Consider the following 17969-nt stretch of genomic DNA (forward strand, 5'->3'; position numbering starts at 1 on the left):
TCTTTAGTAGAATTAATACATGAACAAATTATGCTTATCGGGAACATTGGAGGAGTCAAAGTAAAACTCAGAACAAATTTATTGCTATCTGCCCCGAAGTCATGGATATAAACTGACTGACTATCTTATTTATGTCAGAGATACAAAGCAGAGACCGATCCTGATTAACTTAGACTCAGCCGAATACAGTCGAGCCATAGACGAAGGATGACAGAAGAAGTGGCTGCTGACAGAAGAAAGAGTCCGTGGTCTTTGCATGAAAGAGACAGTCTATTAAAATGAGACAAATACAATAATATAACTAAGGAACACTTTAATAAGTTTGACTTGGAAATTCAAAACTTCACAGAACCACAAACGCAACAGACACACAGCAGTGGACCAATATGTGATTGTCACAAACTGACAAACACATAATTAAAACATTGATGAATAAGACATTGGTCTATTTATCTTTATTTATCACCTTATTCAATATCCACACTCCATGTGTATATTTATTTTTATTTTTATTTTTATATTGCACCCACCACACTTTGGTAACATTTTTAACCTGATTTTTTTTCTTATTTTTTAAATAATTTATCTATTTTTTATCTGGATTAAGCAGCACAAACCAGTAGAATTTTGTGGCCTCAGAAGTCACGTTACGCTTAGGCAGCTGCTCTGCTCTGGCTGGAATTTCAGTAATTGTACTCAGGCAAGGGATGGTCGAAAATCTCCTACATTCTCTGTAATTCTCTCAGAGGGGATTGGTATGGTCATTTATTGATGTGTTCCCAGAGTAAAGCAAACTGTTGCAGAAGAGGACGTTATCTTGATTGAGCCTATCACAATCAGCGCACAGTGCACATTCAGCTGTTTACTTCAAATAAGAATCTATTGTCCTCTTATGGTTGTGGAAATACACAGACAAGTGAATAAATACATGCACCGTGTAATTACAGGGTGTTGAACAACTTAAGAGCTGCACGGCACGCCTTTAAGTGACCTTTATTTTGAAATGTGTCTGTATCCGGCGGAAGAGCTCACGGTAACGTCGTGGATTAGTTCCACGAGCTTCTTGATTGAAGCGTGACCGCGTGCGCCGTGTCCGTTCTTGTCCGGGTTGAAGCATGAGTCGCAATTTTTTTGAGCTTTTTGGAAATTGAGTGGACTGAAAGGGATCGTGTTTATTATCATTTCCGGTCATTACGGAACCTTATTGGTGAAGCACCGTGCATCCTATATTTTGGGCCAAACTGAACAAAAGTGTGATTTCAGTCACTAACAGTAAAGAGTAAAATATTTACAATAAATTAAAGTACAATATTACCCAGAGATAAGTCAAACAAACACAAACAGATAAATGTGCTGTCGCAGGTGGTGGGCGTGGCACAGCACAGGTGAGCGAAGAAGGGAATCCGGAAGCGAGGATCAGGTGGGTTGTGCTTTTCTCGGTTACACAAAAACAAGACCACACTGAGCACAAAAATTCTAAGGTAGGAAACCATCATTGTGTGTCTCCGTGTTATTCATTATCCAACTAACATTTACAGAAAACACAAACAAACCTAATGAGGAGTAAAAGTTTGCAGCAGGGATGACAGGACAGGTGCGTTGCTACGTGCGAATTAAAGGGCATCGAAAATAATAGGCAGTACTTAAAGCTTCCATGTTGAAAGTGAGTCCTTTAACTTGCCAACTTTAGGTAAGGTCGCCGTTATTTATACAGCACATTTAAAGCAACAGCCGTTGAACCAAAGTGCTTTCCAATAGAAAAACGAGATTAGCGTTTAAGCTAAGCTAACAAGTTTAAATATTTAGGTTAACACCCTAGAGTGTAAGTTACGGTGTGAAGCTACCTGAGCAATTTAAATGCTAAGGATTAAAAACCCTCAGAAATTATAAAAACAACTCTAACTGAATATAATAAATATTAAAGCCATCACCCTTCAGTGTTGTTAATTATTGAGATTACCTTAATTGAAATTTTAAGGCTGAGACCCTACAGTGTTATTAATTATGGAGATTATCCTCACTTAAAACTAAAGCTATGAACCGACTAAGATGTACAAACTCAAGGATTCTCTGGATTTCCCATGAGAAAGCTTTATTTTTATGTGTAGCCTAGTACTTGATGTTTTTTTTTAGTTTATTTTTTCTGGCGAAAAGTATATTGCAGATCCAGAATAACCGAAGAGAGACACACGGAGAGATGAGAGAGAACAGCAAACTGTGAGGGAGAGATGACACAAATGCAAAAGCAAATATAAATGCATGGAGGACATGAGAAGGAAAAATAAATACATGAACATGATAACTAAGGTAAAACCATGGCTATGTTAAAAACAAAAAATAGATTTAACTACAGTAGCAAGAAAACTGAGTGAAGCCTGGCAATCAATCAGTAGTTTCTTCAAGCAGCTTCATCTTTATGTCCTTTTAAGTATGGTCAAACTCGTCATCTATACATCCTACTATGCCTGAGCCCTCAAATTATCACCATCCTCTGCTCAACCATCAATTCCATGAATGAAGAAGCTCAGACACCCAGCCATTGATCCTCATTAAATAATCCTCCATGCGGCTGTGCTCTTTGCAGCAACTTGTACCTGCGCTTGTAGCCGCAGACAGACAAGCCAGCTATCCACTTTGCTTATAAGAGTCTGTAATAGGATTCATGGCCATAATCTTCTTTTGGATCAGAGGGAAGATGCCAGAGAGGGGAAGACACCACCAGAGGAGCGATGCAGAGTACAAGAGAAGGGACAAACACTATTCACACAATGGAGAAGACTCTCCGTACGACGGCCGAGACCGCGACCAAAGGCCAAGATACGTGGACGACAGGGGCTCTGCTGGTGACAGGAGGGCAAAGGAAAACAGACAGAGGGACATGACAACTGCCTCTCACAGGGAGCCACCTGTTTACAGAGACCATGACAGTGAAGGACCCTCAAGACTGTAAGAGACCGTGTACATCCTCTAAGCACAACCCATCCTTATATTCTACACAGGCTGAAGACTGCCTTCAGCGCAGTTATGCAATCTATTAATATTATTTGTGAAATTACACATCATGTAACAAAATAATGAATTTTATCCCACTGATAAAAAAATATTTTGCCTTTATAGATCCAGAGAGACTTCAGTGTATCACTCTGAAAGGGAGTATTATGAGCAACCGCAGAAACCAGCTCTTTACACTTTCAGATACATCTTAACCAGTAGAGGCAAGTATATTCATTTCCAGGGTTTTCTGTGAAACATCAGAGCTCATACCGGTTGATCGCAGTTTCTAGAATTTATTAAGATGGTCTCCGTACATATTCAGTGCTGTAAAACATGATCCAAATTTTATATAAAATATTATTTTTTCCTTTCCAATCACAGATTATAAATTCTCTGAATGTGATAATATACTGTAATACAATATACAGTCATATAAAAAAATTATTAGACCACCCTTGTCATCAAAAACAATGGTTATGCAATCAAGTACTAACTCCTGTGTGTGTCATGTGACTAAAACAGACAGAAAAGAAAACTGTTTGGCAGTACAATACCATAGCTATTGGTGTAAGAACTTAAGGGATTTTGGTTATTATCAAGAAAACCATGGACATTGGCTAGATATCAGCTCTTAAATTAAACTCTTCTGAGCTATTTTTGTTGTTATCATTATATTTGTCCAAACAAATGTACCTTTTTTGGTACCGGGCATTAAAATGAACAAAATGAACTACAAAACAAGGGTGGTCTAATAACTTTTTCCATGACTGTATATATATATTTTTAAGCCCACACCTGGAGCAAGCAGATGGATTGTTTCTTTGCATGTAGGGTTTTAAATGCTCATTATTTTAACAATTAATCTGCAGATCATTTTCCTGATTTTTACATAAAATGTCGAAAAAAAATACCCATCAGACTTTCTCAGGGTCTCAGATTTCATCAAATGTTTAGTCTTTTCTTGGCAAAACTCCAAAATACATATTTAAGCCTAAAATATTTATTTTAATAGATATATCAGTTTATTATTCTACACTTTTAAAGCAGCAAAATCCACTCATCAGAGAAACTGTGAGCAGCAAATGTAACTTTCAACTTGACTCACTGCTTCATGTTGCTTTACATCCACTGTTTTTACTCTCTCAGGTCTCTGCCAGCTTATGGAGCTTTTTGTGAATCTTCTTCTTGTAATCTGTGCCGGAGTGCCGTACAGCAACAACGGGGGTTACCGTGACCTGGCCAGCCTTGGGGGGATCTACTATTATCACTTCGGTGGAGCCAACGCCTTCACCGGAGCCGATGCAGACAGGGTGAAGGAGCTCGACCGGCTTTTCCATCAGCTCAAGCGGCCTCCGTACATCTTCACCATGGCTTGCTGTGGGGTTCTGATGATCTACGCCTGTGCCATGCTCGCTCTGGGGATTTTCAGGGTCCCTTACCGCTGTCCTCCTGTGCTGCTGGGGGAGGCTCTGGTGAATTTCCTCATCGGCCTGGGCTACATTCCTGCACTGGCTTTCTACTTCATCAAACTGCAGGAAACGTACAACAATCCCATCTGTAAGGAGAGAGAGGAGATGTATAAGAGCAAAGGGCACAAGGGCTTTGAGTGCCAGTATCACGGTGCAGACATCGCAGGAGGACTCTTTGGGGTGTTGGGAGTGTTTGTTTTTATCTTTGGAGCAGTGTTAGCAGTCAGAGCCTTCAGGTTAGTGCGAGAGCGAAAGAAGCAAACAAATGAGGACAACAATTTTTAAGCTGCCTTTTCTACAACATGTTTGAACAAAAGTGCCACTAGTGAATAGAAGTCGCTGTGACGTTTTCAATGTCACCTGTGTATCAACCTTTTATCCACTTTTTATGTTGTGACTGTTTCTAACATTTTTTTTATTCCTACCACTTTCCCTTTTACATACTTGTGTACTGTGTCTGTTACATTTTCTACTAATTTGTAGTTACAATAAACTCCTCAAATGGTACATCATATATTTTTTATTCATTGTTTTTGTTACATTTGTGCAGAAAAAATACCAGGAAATTGAAAGGCAGATAAACAGTTTGAGTGACAGAAAAGCACCTTGATAAAACCCATTCCTTCTCTGTGTAGCAGATAAACAGCAATTTGCAACATAAATATCAGCTTGTACCTGCTATTTTAAGAATGAGATTGTCTGATATGTTCCCCAGGTACAGTCCCTACAGGTTTCATAACCCAATATCTCTTCGAGGTAAAAAGGACTTGTGTTACAAACCTTTTCTCTTCGTGCATTCTTTAGATGTCAGTTCTGTCAGTGTGAAACTCAGTCTGTTGATCATTAAACCTGCCAGTTGAATCTTGATACAGAAAGGTGACTTGACTCTTTCATGAAGCCACGTCTCTCTTCCACTTGAAATGAAAATGCACTGTTAAGCATCAAAAGTCTTTTTTGCATCAAGCGAGAGGAGTGCTGCAAAGCATCTTCAGCTTGTAACTAACATTACTCAGTGACTTGGAAGTTCTAATTTTGTCTGAACAATACCTAAAAATATGTGCTGTGTTTCTTAGGAGAACTTGTATAATTGCTGTTCTATTGAGCTACAGTAACTTTCCGTTTTTCTAGATTTAACTTGAAAGAAATCTGACAAAGAGATAGACTTTGTTCCCATCTAAGGTTCTCTCATTAGTCACAAGGGAATAAAAGCTGATACCAGAAGTTTTGTCACATTTACTGGATGTGAGCTACTGGAGTTTAGGATGTCATTCTGAGGTTCACCAATAGATGGCGTCTACTGTGTTTAGGAATTCATACAAATGGAAGATTAGTGTACATATTTCCACAGGAGTGATCCTTGTTCCTTCAGATTCATTTTCATGATCTGAAAACTGCTATAGAAACCATTTAAACTCCCAGTTCAGTATAGGTCATGGTTTTAAGATTAAAGACTAAATAAAATGCAGATAATATATCTAATATAGACCAAAAAAGGCATTTTTGCCTTTAGGTATAAAATCAGATGGTGAGTAAAATGGACACCGGACAAAATAATTCACAGTAGAAAGTTTTATTGCTACTTGGCTTAAAGTTAATAAAAAAAACAGCTTGTCTGCTGAAAACTAATGATAGCAGCATTTAAAATAAAATAACGATCGTCTTCCACTCTCAAAGTTCAAGGGAGTATAATTCTGTCTGACAAACTACAAAGTGCTCATTGTTAGTTCATTTCCTAAATAATAAATCTTCTTAGAATTATTAAACGTAAAACTAAATTTTAGCAGTAATCTGCATGCTGGAATAAAAACCTAAAAATATTAGATATGCTCCATTTTGTACAAATAAATCACATTTTGTATGTACTCTATGTTTTTTATGTTGACTTATATTTAGAGCATGCTTTCAACATTAAATACAGTTATAGTTAGTACCTTCAATAGTACCATAATGAGTGACGGTATTCTGTAGAATCCCAGTCACTTTAAACTCTGTAGCGGAGAGGGAAATATAAATTTGCATGAAACAATGAAATACAAAAATAAACATCAGCTTCTTGGCATTAAGAAAAAAAATATTCAAGCATTTCTTGAAAATAATATGCAGAAAGGAAATAGTGAGATTAAACAATGGCTACTTTGGTCACATGTTAAACAACTGGAGCATCTTCGATCAGTTTCACTCACTATTCACACAGAATTACAGTCAATCCATTACTCACACAGGCATGCATACACTTACTGTATGTGTGCACTAAAGCTTTGAACTACACACAAACACAGACATTTTTGCAACATAGTTGTACAGGGAGCTTGTTAAGTTGTGCAAAGAGGAAAATGATCCCTTACAGGTACTAAATAAATCAGCAGTTAAAAAAAAAACACTGACACTGTAGCCTACTCAAATATACAGACCCTCTACTTTGGTGTACGAAGGGATTTGTGAGTATTGAACCACTGGATCCCTTCCACTAAAGAATTAAAGGGAATATTTTTAAGCCAATGCAATGTACCCTGTGCTCCCTCTTCCTGTATCTGTGCATACAGTCTGCATATGTACACCGATTTTTCTACTGATGGATCATTATTCAGAAATACTTCAAGTCGGACATGTAAGTTGAACAGGACAGTGGGTGAATATATGGCATCGATCAAGAAACAGAGTGTACAATGAAGATACAACTGTTTAAATAAAAATGGGCCCAGTTGGTTTGAAGAGGACTAAACGCAGCAGTGCACTGTGGTCTGACTTAGGAACTAACTAATAAGGGACATACTCAGAAAATAATAAGAGCAATGCAGCTTACAAACACAGCCCCTACATACGTCATACATACACGCACCAGTCAATATTCATTTTCAGACATGTTGAGAATTCTTCTAGTTTTAGGTGAAAAATGAAGCTCTCATATACAGTTTTATATACACACACACACACATATATATGGGTGTGTATATATATACACACACACACACACACACACACACACACATATATATGTATGTATACATACATATATACATACAGTTGACACATTGCATATTTTACAAGGGAATTCCCAAGGTCTGTTGGGAATACCGCCATCTTGAAAGTTCTCCTCTCTGAGCTCACACAACATTTCAGATATGTACCAGTATTATTCACAATCATAATCTGTCTTGGCTCCCTGTAGCAGGTACACCATCCATGTTTCACCGCCATCGGTCCAGATGTCGGACACCAGTGTGGCTTCTGATAGTGGATGTCTGGGTAAATTAAGAACCATAGACTCCCATGTGTTTGGCATCTCAGACACTGCACAATCTGATCGATGAAGAAACTAAATTATTAGCCTTATTATAAAATGTGGTTTCTCATTTGTCCTTTTAGAGCAAAAAATAAATAAAAAAATCGAAAGTTTTTAAATCCCGCAGGAACAGCAGCGCATGTAACTATTATCTTGGACACTGTTGTTTCTATGGAGGAATTTCAAATTCTATTTCTATTTATGGCAGATAGTTAGGGATACATTAGCACAATGCTTTTAATCACTGGATAGAGGTAATGAAACACATACGGAAAAACTGCACTTCCTCATTTTCCTCTCAATAATTTCTATTAGTATAGACTAAGAGCAATGTTGGAAGTTAGTGGTAGAATTAGTTAAGAGAAAATATTCGGCTGTTTGTTGTGTTGATGAATATTTAAATAAAAGTTAAGATACTGTGAACAATTCTTATGTAATTGAAAGCAAATACATTTCATTAAATACAAAACTGTTTGTCATATTAAAAAACACACCAAAAAGTGACTGTTGTGAATCAACTGCCATATGTTATTTTAGATCATCTTCTGTATCCCAATGTATTCTTAGACAGGAGGTGATTGAAGCCATGGTAATCCCAGCACATTGTCAACCAATATCTTATATATTGAACTCAAATATACACATCTCTGGATATCATTATTTTCTATATACAAAGTGCTTTTAACAGTGTTTGTTCCTTTCAAAAGACAACCAGCCCCCTCTCCAAAACACAAAAACAAGAAAACATTCATACTCACACATCATTTAAGGCTTCATCACTGACTTCTCACTCATTCATGTGGAGCAAAGAAAACAACGCCCTCAGAGCTGAAGACGTCAGTCACAAACACAGCATGGGTGGGAAGAAACAAGGGGTTCCACATTTCAAAAATACTGAGTTGTGTTGCTTTAAGGCTAAAAGGGAACACTGAAAGGTCCAGCTGTGGAATCGCAAAACTGCACCAACTTGGAGTGGTAACCAAAAATATACATCTAATGTAGTAATCACTGGCGAGTGTAATTACCCAACTTTGGCCTTCTTATAGCCACAACGCCCCCACAGAGCGGCTTTCACTTTTGGCACAAGGTTCGGAGGCTTAGGACAAACTAAGATTTCCAGGGCTGCATAATACTCACCTGATAATTCAAATAATAATGCAGATTTGCTGAGATACTCCTCTATATATTAAAAAATACAAAGTGATGAACCAACCGCTGAAGCACTTACACTAAGGGCCTGAACAGTCCATTTCTAATGCAGTACCTTACACAGCTCCTGCACTCATTATATTCTTTATATTAAGTGTGCGGGCTGAGTTCTAAAGCAGCATCGCCCCATAATCAGAAAGTAACACTTATGCAAACATATGCAAGTGAGAACAAGTGCTACATCAAAAAGCAGCAAGACTTAATTTGTTTCCATGTCCCAAATTTCTGTGTTTGTGACACTGAACTAACTGTGTGACATCTCAGACACGCAGATTTGATTCTACACAATTTGTCTAGATGCAAAAATGTAAGATTTGTTTCAAATCCGCCTGCAGGAAAATGTTCACAAATTTAAAAGTGTAGGAGCCTCCAAAGTTTGAATATACAAAACTTTACAGGCTTAATACCAGTAGGGTTGTTTCAGTCATGAAATGCTTCAGATTTGTGTCCTAAATGGTTTGATCAAATGAAAATTACATCATATCCAAACATCCTGGGGTCCTCAGTTGACTATCCAGTGACCATAAAACTGACTGAATTCAAATGAATATTTTGTTTTCCTATGATTGTAGTTTTTGAGATCATTTGATCGTGCACTGCCACAGATTATGCTGTTATAAGGATTTGAATTCTACAACACATCAGCTCTGTAGAGTCGAATGACTTTGATATTGCATTGCTCTAAATATTAATCTTGTTTTCAGCAGCTTGATCACACCATATCAGCTGGCTGCTAGTTGTCGGTGTGCACTATACTGTATAGAATTGATTTATCCTAGATAGAAGATTCTATACATGTTGTGCAGGAATGTTAAAAAAAATGAAACCCAACCATAACATTTCTAGCAATGTAAATGCAATTATTTCATCTTCACATCTTTTAGTCCTATGTGTCTGATAGGCATTTATACTGTCTGGTTTCCTTTGTAAGCCACAGGTAGAGGAGGAGAGCAGAAGCTGTGCCAGTGTTGGTCTCTTGGAGACACTGTCCCTCCGGTAAATTGAACTAACCAGCTTACATCCCCAGAACACAGCCTGGACATGGGGAGCTCTAGACTGTGTTGTCTATAGTAGGCACTTTTTCAAATTCTGTTCATAGGGCTTTTCTCCAGGACCTGAGAGACCGCGGAGCCCCTGGAGAGGTGATTTGACACGATCTCTTACACACCATCCACATTGCTTGACTTTCCAAGTAAAGGGAAATGCTGCTGACATGTTCAAACACGCGAGGTATCCCATTTCAGGTCAGGCTTGTTTTTGTCTCTTCACAACACCACGTTATGACCTGGAATCTTTGTTCATCTCCACTCTCTCGGGAGCACTTTTCACCTCACATTAATGGCACAGCATCACTCAGTGGCTATCACTGGCTTGTCTTATCCTCACAAAAGATCTGGATGGCAACTTTAATTGGAGTATCCCACATGTATGAGAAAAATCTTCTTCTCCAGAATGGCACAATCACAGAAGTGCAGCCACATGGCACTGTGCTGTGTTCCTCCTCTAGAGGGCAGTATCGTAGACTTCCTGCTGTAGCATTGGGGCTGGTCCTGGACCTGGAACCAGGCTGGAGGGGAAAGCAGGGGGGTGTGGATGGTCCCACACAGGATCTTTTAAGGAGGTGGGTGTGGATGGTGCGGAGGGGCCTGAGACTAGAGGGCTCTGGCCTCTGAGCTGCTCCCTGACTTCTTGCTCAAGACTGGGAGGCACAATCAGCTGGTCCTCTGGGTCCTGCTGTGCTGGGGCAGTGAAGTAGCCAGACTTTTTCTTCGGAGCCTCGAGGGCCACTTCAATAAGATTATGACTGTCCTCAGGAGCCACCACAGAGCCATTGGACAGCTTCTTCCCAAACAGGCTGGATGTGGAAGGAGACTTCTTCAGGTCTGCAATCTCTCGCCCACATACAGCTAACAGGCAGCCGTTTGTTGCAGAAACCACCACACTGTTCTGTCTACGCATTTTGCCATTGGGATAGTCTGAGCCCCGCTTTTCAAAGTCCAACTCTTTGGGGCTGTCTGGGGCCCCTGACCGTAGTTGGAAAGCGCAACAGTGAATGTCTACCTCCACTTCTAACTTGCTGCCATTGGAGATAACACCCTCGAGCGGAGCCTCGTCATCACTGTCCAAGCCGTTGTCAGACTGGTTACTTGAGAACGTGGCACAGGAGGGCTGCCGCTGGAAGAGGCCTGGGTGGGTTCCGGTTCCAACTGAGCCTGGCACCATGATCCCACACAGCGTAGTAGCAGGATGTAGGCTACAGCGTCTCTCCGGGCGGGACACAGGACCAGAGGATGGGTGTTCATCTGAGGCAGTGGACCCCGCCTCGCTGCCCATCTCCGAAGCTGATGTCTCGCTGCTGAACTCAGTGACGATGCCGCTGCTGGATGAGAGGTTGACTGGGTCGCTGGGGCCCGGGGTCACAGTCGCAGGCACAGTGGCAGGAGGTGGACCCCGCGATTCAGTAGTGGACACCAGCGGATCGCAAGTGCAGCTGTCCTCACCAATGTGCAGGGACACCACCACAGCTCCGATGTTGTCTTTGCAACCGTAACTCTGGGCGAGTGAGCACAGCTTCTTGGCAGCAGCGCGAGGATCCTGTACGGCCTGCACAGTGCACACGGCCTCCTGGTAGGACACGCGTTCAAACAGGGCTCGATTACCCAGGATCAAGAACTCATCCTGGGAACAGAGCGGCTCAGTGTGCACCCAGGGCTTCGGAAGCACCCAGGGAGACAGATAAGAGCAGCCCAACAGGCGAGAGCAGCATGTCACTCCGCTCACTTTGTTATCCTGTAAAACACAAGTACCATTAGAACTGTAGATGAGTGTAGAGCTTCATAATGTTTACACATCTGAATATGAAGCTGCATATCAATAGATAAATTATTCTGCACGTTAGAATACTGTGTGCATTACCTCTGTAATAATGGCTTTGCTGAGTTTAACCCTCTCCATCTCCTCAGTGCAATTCTCCAAGCTGTAAACCTTAGAGAGAGGTACAGGTCGTCCATTCCGGCATAGCACAGCTTGGCAGGTGCCCACGTTGGCCACAGTAAGGCAAAAGTTGCCTCCTGGATCTGATGTCTCACGGTGGATATAACACAGCAAGGCAGAGGCACCCAGTTTCTGGCCAGCCATACCCAGTTTCCTGTCCCATATAAACCAAACTGGTCACTGGTTGCAGAAAGAGTGCAATTCTGTTCTGTTTATCTACAAGTACAAAATGAGGTATGCACAAACTATTATTCTTACCTGTGTGAGGTGAGGAAAGTGTTGCACATATACACACTGTCAATGCTGGAGTGCTGCAGTTCCTCACACAGCACATCTCCCATGGTGCACTGCAACAGACGAGGCACTTCCTCATTGCGGTCTCCATCAAAGATGCCGTAGCACGCTTCCACACTGTCTCCAAACCGGTCCACGGCCAGCACAGACACACACAACCTGTCCCCAACAATAGATCAACATTAACAAACAGATGATTCAACGCCTCCCACAAACCTCATACATACTTCAGCAGGCCACACTGCAGGGAAACAGCATGGGGTGACAGCTGATAACAGACACTGCTGTGGGGGTTCCTGTGGCGGCCATGACCCTGTAGTTGCAGCCAGGGATACTGACATCGCAAACAGTCATGCACATGTTACAGGTAATAAATGCAATGAAAATATTAGGCTTTAATGATTAAGTTACTATTTAAAAGATCCACTGACTGATGCCAGTGACAGGCGCCTGCCAGTGATTCAGATATTGACTCACAGGCTGACAGCAATATACAAACAAGTTTTAAAGGTCCCATATTGTGAAAATGCTTTTTTTATTGTGTTCTGTTATTGTTATGAAGTTGAAGGTCTGAAGTTGAAGCTTTTAAGATGTGCAGACTTCTCCTTCTGCCGCTTTTCAAACCCCTCAACAACTAGCAGTCTCCCAGCTTTGCAAAGCAGTGAGAATTTTACTTAATCACTGATGCAGAGAGAGTCTTCTTCCTGAAGGGGGCATAGACACCACCAGTTCAGCTGTATTTGAAGCTACAGACACTGAAACGACCCATTTACAACAGGGCTAAAACCAGAGGTTATACAGTCATGGTAAGAATGGATCATCTTTACAGTTAGACATGTTCTGGGGACATGTGCAACCTTCATTAATGTGCTGAAAGGGGGCACAATATGGGACCTTCAAAGAGTGTTTTTGTGCTTGACAGCAGAGGACACAAGATAACCATCCTATATAGATAATTTCACATGACTATATACTCTTGTATTACAAAGTTAAACAGATTCGTTTATACACTGTAGTTATTTAATTTAGGCTTCAGTGGCAGTTTGGATTGGAACTGGAAACTAAATCTCTTTATGCTCATGAAGAAACAAGGAAAAAAAACACAAAAAACATAAAGCAGTACACACTTGTTCCTTTGGCCGCTCATTTCAGAGTAACCGTGGTTCCATGGAGAGGAGGAACTCAGTGAGTCTGCTGCTGTCGTGGTGGATTTCTGGTCTAATTTCAGGGTGGTGATGTGACTAAAAAAAGGAGAAGAAATGTAATATAATAGAAGGAACTGCAGAAGGAGGTATATACTCCATTCAGAATGTGTCAACTGAATAGTCTGGAGTTGAGGTGTTGGTGCTCATATTTAATGATTGAAAATTTCCTGAGAACTATTTTAAACACCTGTGACTCACCTAAAAAGATTGAGGGTTTTGTGTTCCAGCATCAGGCTGCTGTTTCCCGTCAGATCCAGCTCTTGCAGAGTGGGAGGCAAAGAATCAGGCAGCTGGATCTCCGTCAGCTCGTTGCAACTTAGATCTACAAGCTAAAAGATGTAAAAACACACATGAGCTGAAACATGCTGAAGATAATCATATAAACACTGGTCAGGTGATGCAAATAAAACCAGAACAAGTCTGACCTTGATCTCAGGCAGGTTGAGGATCTCTGGGAAGACAGTGATGTGATTAGAGTGTGCTATGAGGGTGTGCAGTCTCTTACAGCTGGATACGGTGGAGGGAATCGTCTTTAGCTTGTTGCCACTCAAATTTAGCTCCTCCAGCAGTTCCAGTTTACTCAACTTACTAAAGACACACAAACAATAAAAACCTCCAGTAAGCTGAATGAGGGAACACTTGATTAAACGCTTAATTAAATTATATGAAACAAGCATACGGCTCTGCAAGTAGCACCTTATATAATGGTTCCTTATAATAACTTCATTTGTATGTTATATCTCACAAAGTGTTAGTCTATATAGGAAACCACAAAATGTACAAACTCCAAAGAGAAAATAATCGAAAAAGAAAAAATAAAGAAGTGAAAATAGACTGAGATAAAAACTAAGTGACTTAAAGTGAGTTTTAATGATTTAATAATATTAATTAATGATCCATTAGTGGACGACAGACAATTCTTTAACATTAATATACTTTAGAAAATGTTTTTAGATGATTTGTTCATTAATAATATGTAACTGTAAACAATTACTACCTTGTTTATGCTAATAAAGTTTTTGTTTTCTATTTTTTAATTAAGGACATAAAAAGGGTTCAATATCGACCATTTGTTGACACTAATGGTTTAACCCAAGCAGTTTCTGGACATTTTTTTGCTCCTATAAGATTTTTATGCACTGTGGGATCATTTTGCACTGCAATAAAAATTCTGTACCCCTCTGGAAACAACAAAATGATAGCTAGAAGAAGATAAAACTCAAAAGTGTCTTTTGTTGCAGTGTAACATGGACATAATGCCACAAATATATAAAAAAAAGAAAAATTTTAAGTTGACTTTGTATACTAAACATATTATACGACTTGTATGTTTTATTTGTTTCCATACTTACATCTGCTATGGGTACACAGCCTGCAGTTCAGCCCAGTACAACTGAAAAGTCTCACAATTTTTGCCACATGACTGCTGGTTGCAGCTGAGTCAAGAATGGCTTAACGGTTACAACAAGAAGTGCAGAATTTTTTTGTTTGTTAAACTAATTAGACCAAACTATTTAGTCAGACATGTAGAATAAATACATTTTAATTAACACAATTTTAAGCTTAGATTTGTTCCATTCTAAAGAAAAAAAACTGATGATTCCTTTTGTTATTACAGCTTCTGGCTCTGACAAATGGTGTCATCTTGGTATTTTTTTTTATAGATAACATGCTTTTCAAACCTGCTGGTGGGTTTTGCAGCTCAGAGGTTTAAGTGACACAGAACGTGCTGTAACTCACCTGGCAGGGAACGAGAGCAGTTGGTTGTAGGCGATGTGAAGAATCCGCAGGTTCTGGTGGCCAACCAGCACAGCACCACAGTTCTCGTTCAGGTTGTTCCCTGTCAGGTAGAACTCCTGGAGTGTGCTGAGGCTCTCCTCTGATTGGCTGCTGGGAGGAATACTTTCCAGGGCATTGGCTGATACATTTAGGTATTTTAGGCTGTGAGGAAAAGCAAACAATAACAACAAATGCTTTCAGTAATTAGGATTGCATCCAAAGAGTGTATCCATTCATTCCTATCTCGTTTAACATTTGAGAAGTCAAAGAAAAAAATCTCGTGTCCCCACATTTATATATAGTCATGGAAAAAAAAATTAGACTACCCTTGTTTTCTTTAATTCCTTGTTCATTTAAATGCCTGGTACAACTAAAGGTACATTTTTTTCGACAAATATAATGGCAACAACAAAAATAGCTCATAAGAGTTTAATTTAACAGCTGATATCTAGCCCATATCTAGCCTTTTTCCATGGTTATCTCGGTAACAAAACAAAATAACCAAAATTACTTTAGTTCTTCCATCAACAGCTATGGCTTTTTCTGCCAAAAACAGCTTTTAGGCATTCCATGTTTTCTTTTCTGTCTGTTTTAGTCACATGATACGCACAGGAGTGAGTACTTGACTGCATAACCATTGTTTCTGATGACTGCAGCCATGCGTCTTGGCATGCTCTCCACCAGCTTCTGACATTGTTCTGCTGTCACAGCAGCCCATTCCTGTTGCACAAATTCAAACAAATTTGCTTTGTTTTTGGCCTTGTGGGTCTCCATTTTGTGTTTGATGATTTTTCACAGGTTTTCAACTGGATTTAGATCTGGTGATTGAGCGGGCCAAGACATGGTTCCAATATTCTGGTTCTCCAGCCAGGCTTTAACTGACCTTGCCGTGTGGCAAGGGGCATTGTCTTGTTGGAAAATCCAGTCATTGGAGGCAGGAAAGAGTTTTCCAGCTGATGGAAGAAGATTATTTTCAAGAGTATCCCTGTACATGACCTGGTTCATTCACCCTTCACACAATTGCATTTGTCCTGTTCCACCAATACTGAAACAACCCCAGATCATCACTGATCCACCCCCATGTTTTACTGTAGGGGCAAGACAGTCTGGTTTGTTGGCTTCTCCAGACTTCCTCCTAACCAGTAAGTTGGCTGGAGTGGGCATCAACCGGAAATTAAATTCATCACTGAAAAGAACCTTTGTATGTGCAGTGCTGCTTATGACATGAAATGGCCTCTTATATATGCTGGGAATTCACTTAAGCTTAAGCATGTCAAATAGGACATAAAATATTACGGAATCAGCTGCATTTTTTGTCCTGTTCATTGTATTCTTCAGGTAATACACCTTTAGTGGTACCAAGCATTAAAATGAACAAGAAATTGAAGAAAACACGAGTGGTTTACTAATTTTTTCCATGACTGTAAATAGGGAATGAACAGTATCAGCAGTATTGTATATACTGGGCAATTTCTACATTGAATATACCGAGCAGCGTATATTGAAAATCATCTAATCTTCACAAGGTAAAACTGAGAGCTCAGACTACTGATGTTTTAAACAATCAGAGTAAACACTTGTGCACTGCAGAGCTCTACTACGACATGTTTGTCACCCTTTATGTGAGGAAATGTGTTTAACTGGAAATCTCCAATTGTCTTTTTAGTGGACCGAGGAGGTTACGTTGAATACAGACAGTTCATTTATTTTTGCCAGTGGAGCATTACTTTACATAGTTGAAACTGCACTGAGAGGTGGGGCGGTAATTTGAGCTTCAGTGGTTCTAATGCTGTCAAGTCATTTTCTGTGCGTATCATGTACAGAAAGGTAATAAAACCTGTCCCTCTGACCCAGTAAGGAGTGAACCTTGTCACAGTGAAGTTTTAAAACCAAAGTTAGACATTACTTAAGTGCAATGACATCTCCACAGTCCATAAAAACATTATTGCTGACTTCCTACTGGTGATGTGTCATTTTGCTTCACAGGGATGGTTAAAAGAATTTGCCATCAACCTATTTTCCTTTGCCATACTTGTTTCCATCATTTTTTTACTGCAACTGCCTCCTCTCATATGTTGTGCAGCTCTTAGGCAACACATCAGGAAACCCATTATGCACCAAGAAGTCACAGCCATTATGTCTCAGCGTTAGAGACAGTAAAGTACATTAGAGCATTTGAACTGCTAATGGGTGTTAAGTGATTTACCACACAGGAAATAGGAGAGAAAATGAATCTCCAGTTACGGTCCGGAATGCTCCATTGATCTTGACCACAATCCCTTCAAACCATCTATACTTTATTCCCAAAACTATGAGATGCGATAAAATAACTGTCTACTGCAACATAACAGTGAAGACACTGCCAGTAAAAGTTCCACAGCAGCTGATCGAGGACTCAGATAATAGCATAAATCATTTTGAAGACACGATTGAAAAAGAAACAGAAATATGAGAAGAGAAAAAGGGGGTTGAGAGACTCACTTTAAGGCCTTGTAAAAGAGACTCTCAGGAAGCTCAGCTAGCTTGTTGTGCTGGAGGTCCAGAGCTTCCAGAGGGACGTGGTCAAGTAGGTCAGGCACTCTCTGCAAACGATTGTTCCCCGTCAGCAGCTTCCTCAAACTCAAGCTGTTCAGCAGTCTGTTGGAGGCCAGAAGAGTCATTACAGAGCGAGATTAGGACAAGAAAATAATGAAAAGGTCGGAAAAAAAGGGCAGAGAACATCACCTTTCTGTGTAGACTGGC

General features: G+C 40.1%; 2 protein-coding genes across 9 annotated transcripts in view; one reads left to right on the plus strand and one right to left on the minus strand.

Moving 5' to 3' along the window:
• The first annotated feature begins 1058 nt into the window (after positions 1-1058).
• marveld3 (MARVEL domain containing 3) lies at positions 1059-4977 on the plus strand. 7 transcript variants are annotated; one of them, XM_023266682.3, is made up of 5 exons: positions 1059-1279; positions 1363-1420; positions 2689-2946; positions 3118-3215; positions 4141-4977. In XM_023266682.3, the coding sequence occupies exons 3-5, from the start codon at positions 2696-2698 to the stop codon at positions 4746-4748; spliced, it is 957 nt and encodes a 318-aa protein (XP_023122450.1). In that variant the 5' UTR covers positions 1059-1279; positions 1363-1420; positions 2689-2695; the 3' UTR covers positions 4749-4977. The 7 variants fall into 7 exon arrangements, with proteins under 7 accessions (XP_023122450.1, XP_023122451.1, XP_023122452.1 ...); XM_023266683.3 differs by having other exon boundaries at positions 1059-1272; XM_023266684.3 differs by having other exon boundaries at positions 1059-1251.
• A 1040-nt stretch (positions 4978-6017) lies between these two features.
• The window catches only part of phlpp2 (PH domain and leucine rich repeat protein phosphatase 2), a 49514-nt gene continuing 37562 nt past the window's right edge, over positions 6018-17969 (minus strand). For both annotated transcript variants that reach the window (XM_023266691.3, XM_023266690.3), the window contains exons 12-19: positions 17709-17864; positions 15189-15389; positions 13874-14036; positions 13647-13777; positions 13371-13484; positions 12208-12402; positions 11872-12103; positions 6018-11745 (exon numbers count right to left, since the gene is read on the minus strand). In XM_023266691.3, the coding sequence (XP_023122459.2) occupies positions 10459-11745; positions 11872-12103; positions 12208-12402; positions 13371-13484; positions 13647-13777; positions 13874-14036; positions 15189-15389; positions 17709-17864 (2479 nt within the window). In that variant the 3' untranslated portion in view covers positions 6018-10458. The remainder of the gene's footprint in view (positions 11746-11871; positions 12104-12207; positions 12403-13370; positions 13485-13646; positions 13778-13873; positions 14037-15188; positions 15390-17708; positions 17865-17969) is intronic.

The sequence above is a fragment of the Amphiprion ocellaris genome, chromosome 1, assembly GCF_022539595.1.
Source record: "Amphiprion ocellaris isolate individual 3 ecotype Okinawa chromosome 1, ASM2253959v1, whole genome shotgun sequence".
Classification (NCBI taxonomy): Eukaryota; Metazoa; Chordata; class Actinopteri; family Pomacentridae; genus Amphiprion; species Amphiprion ocellaris.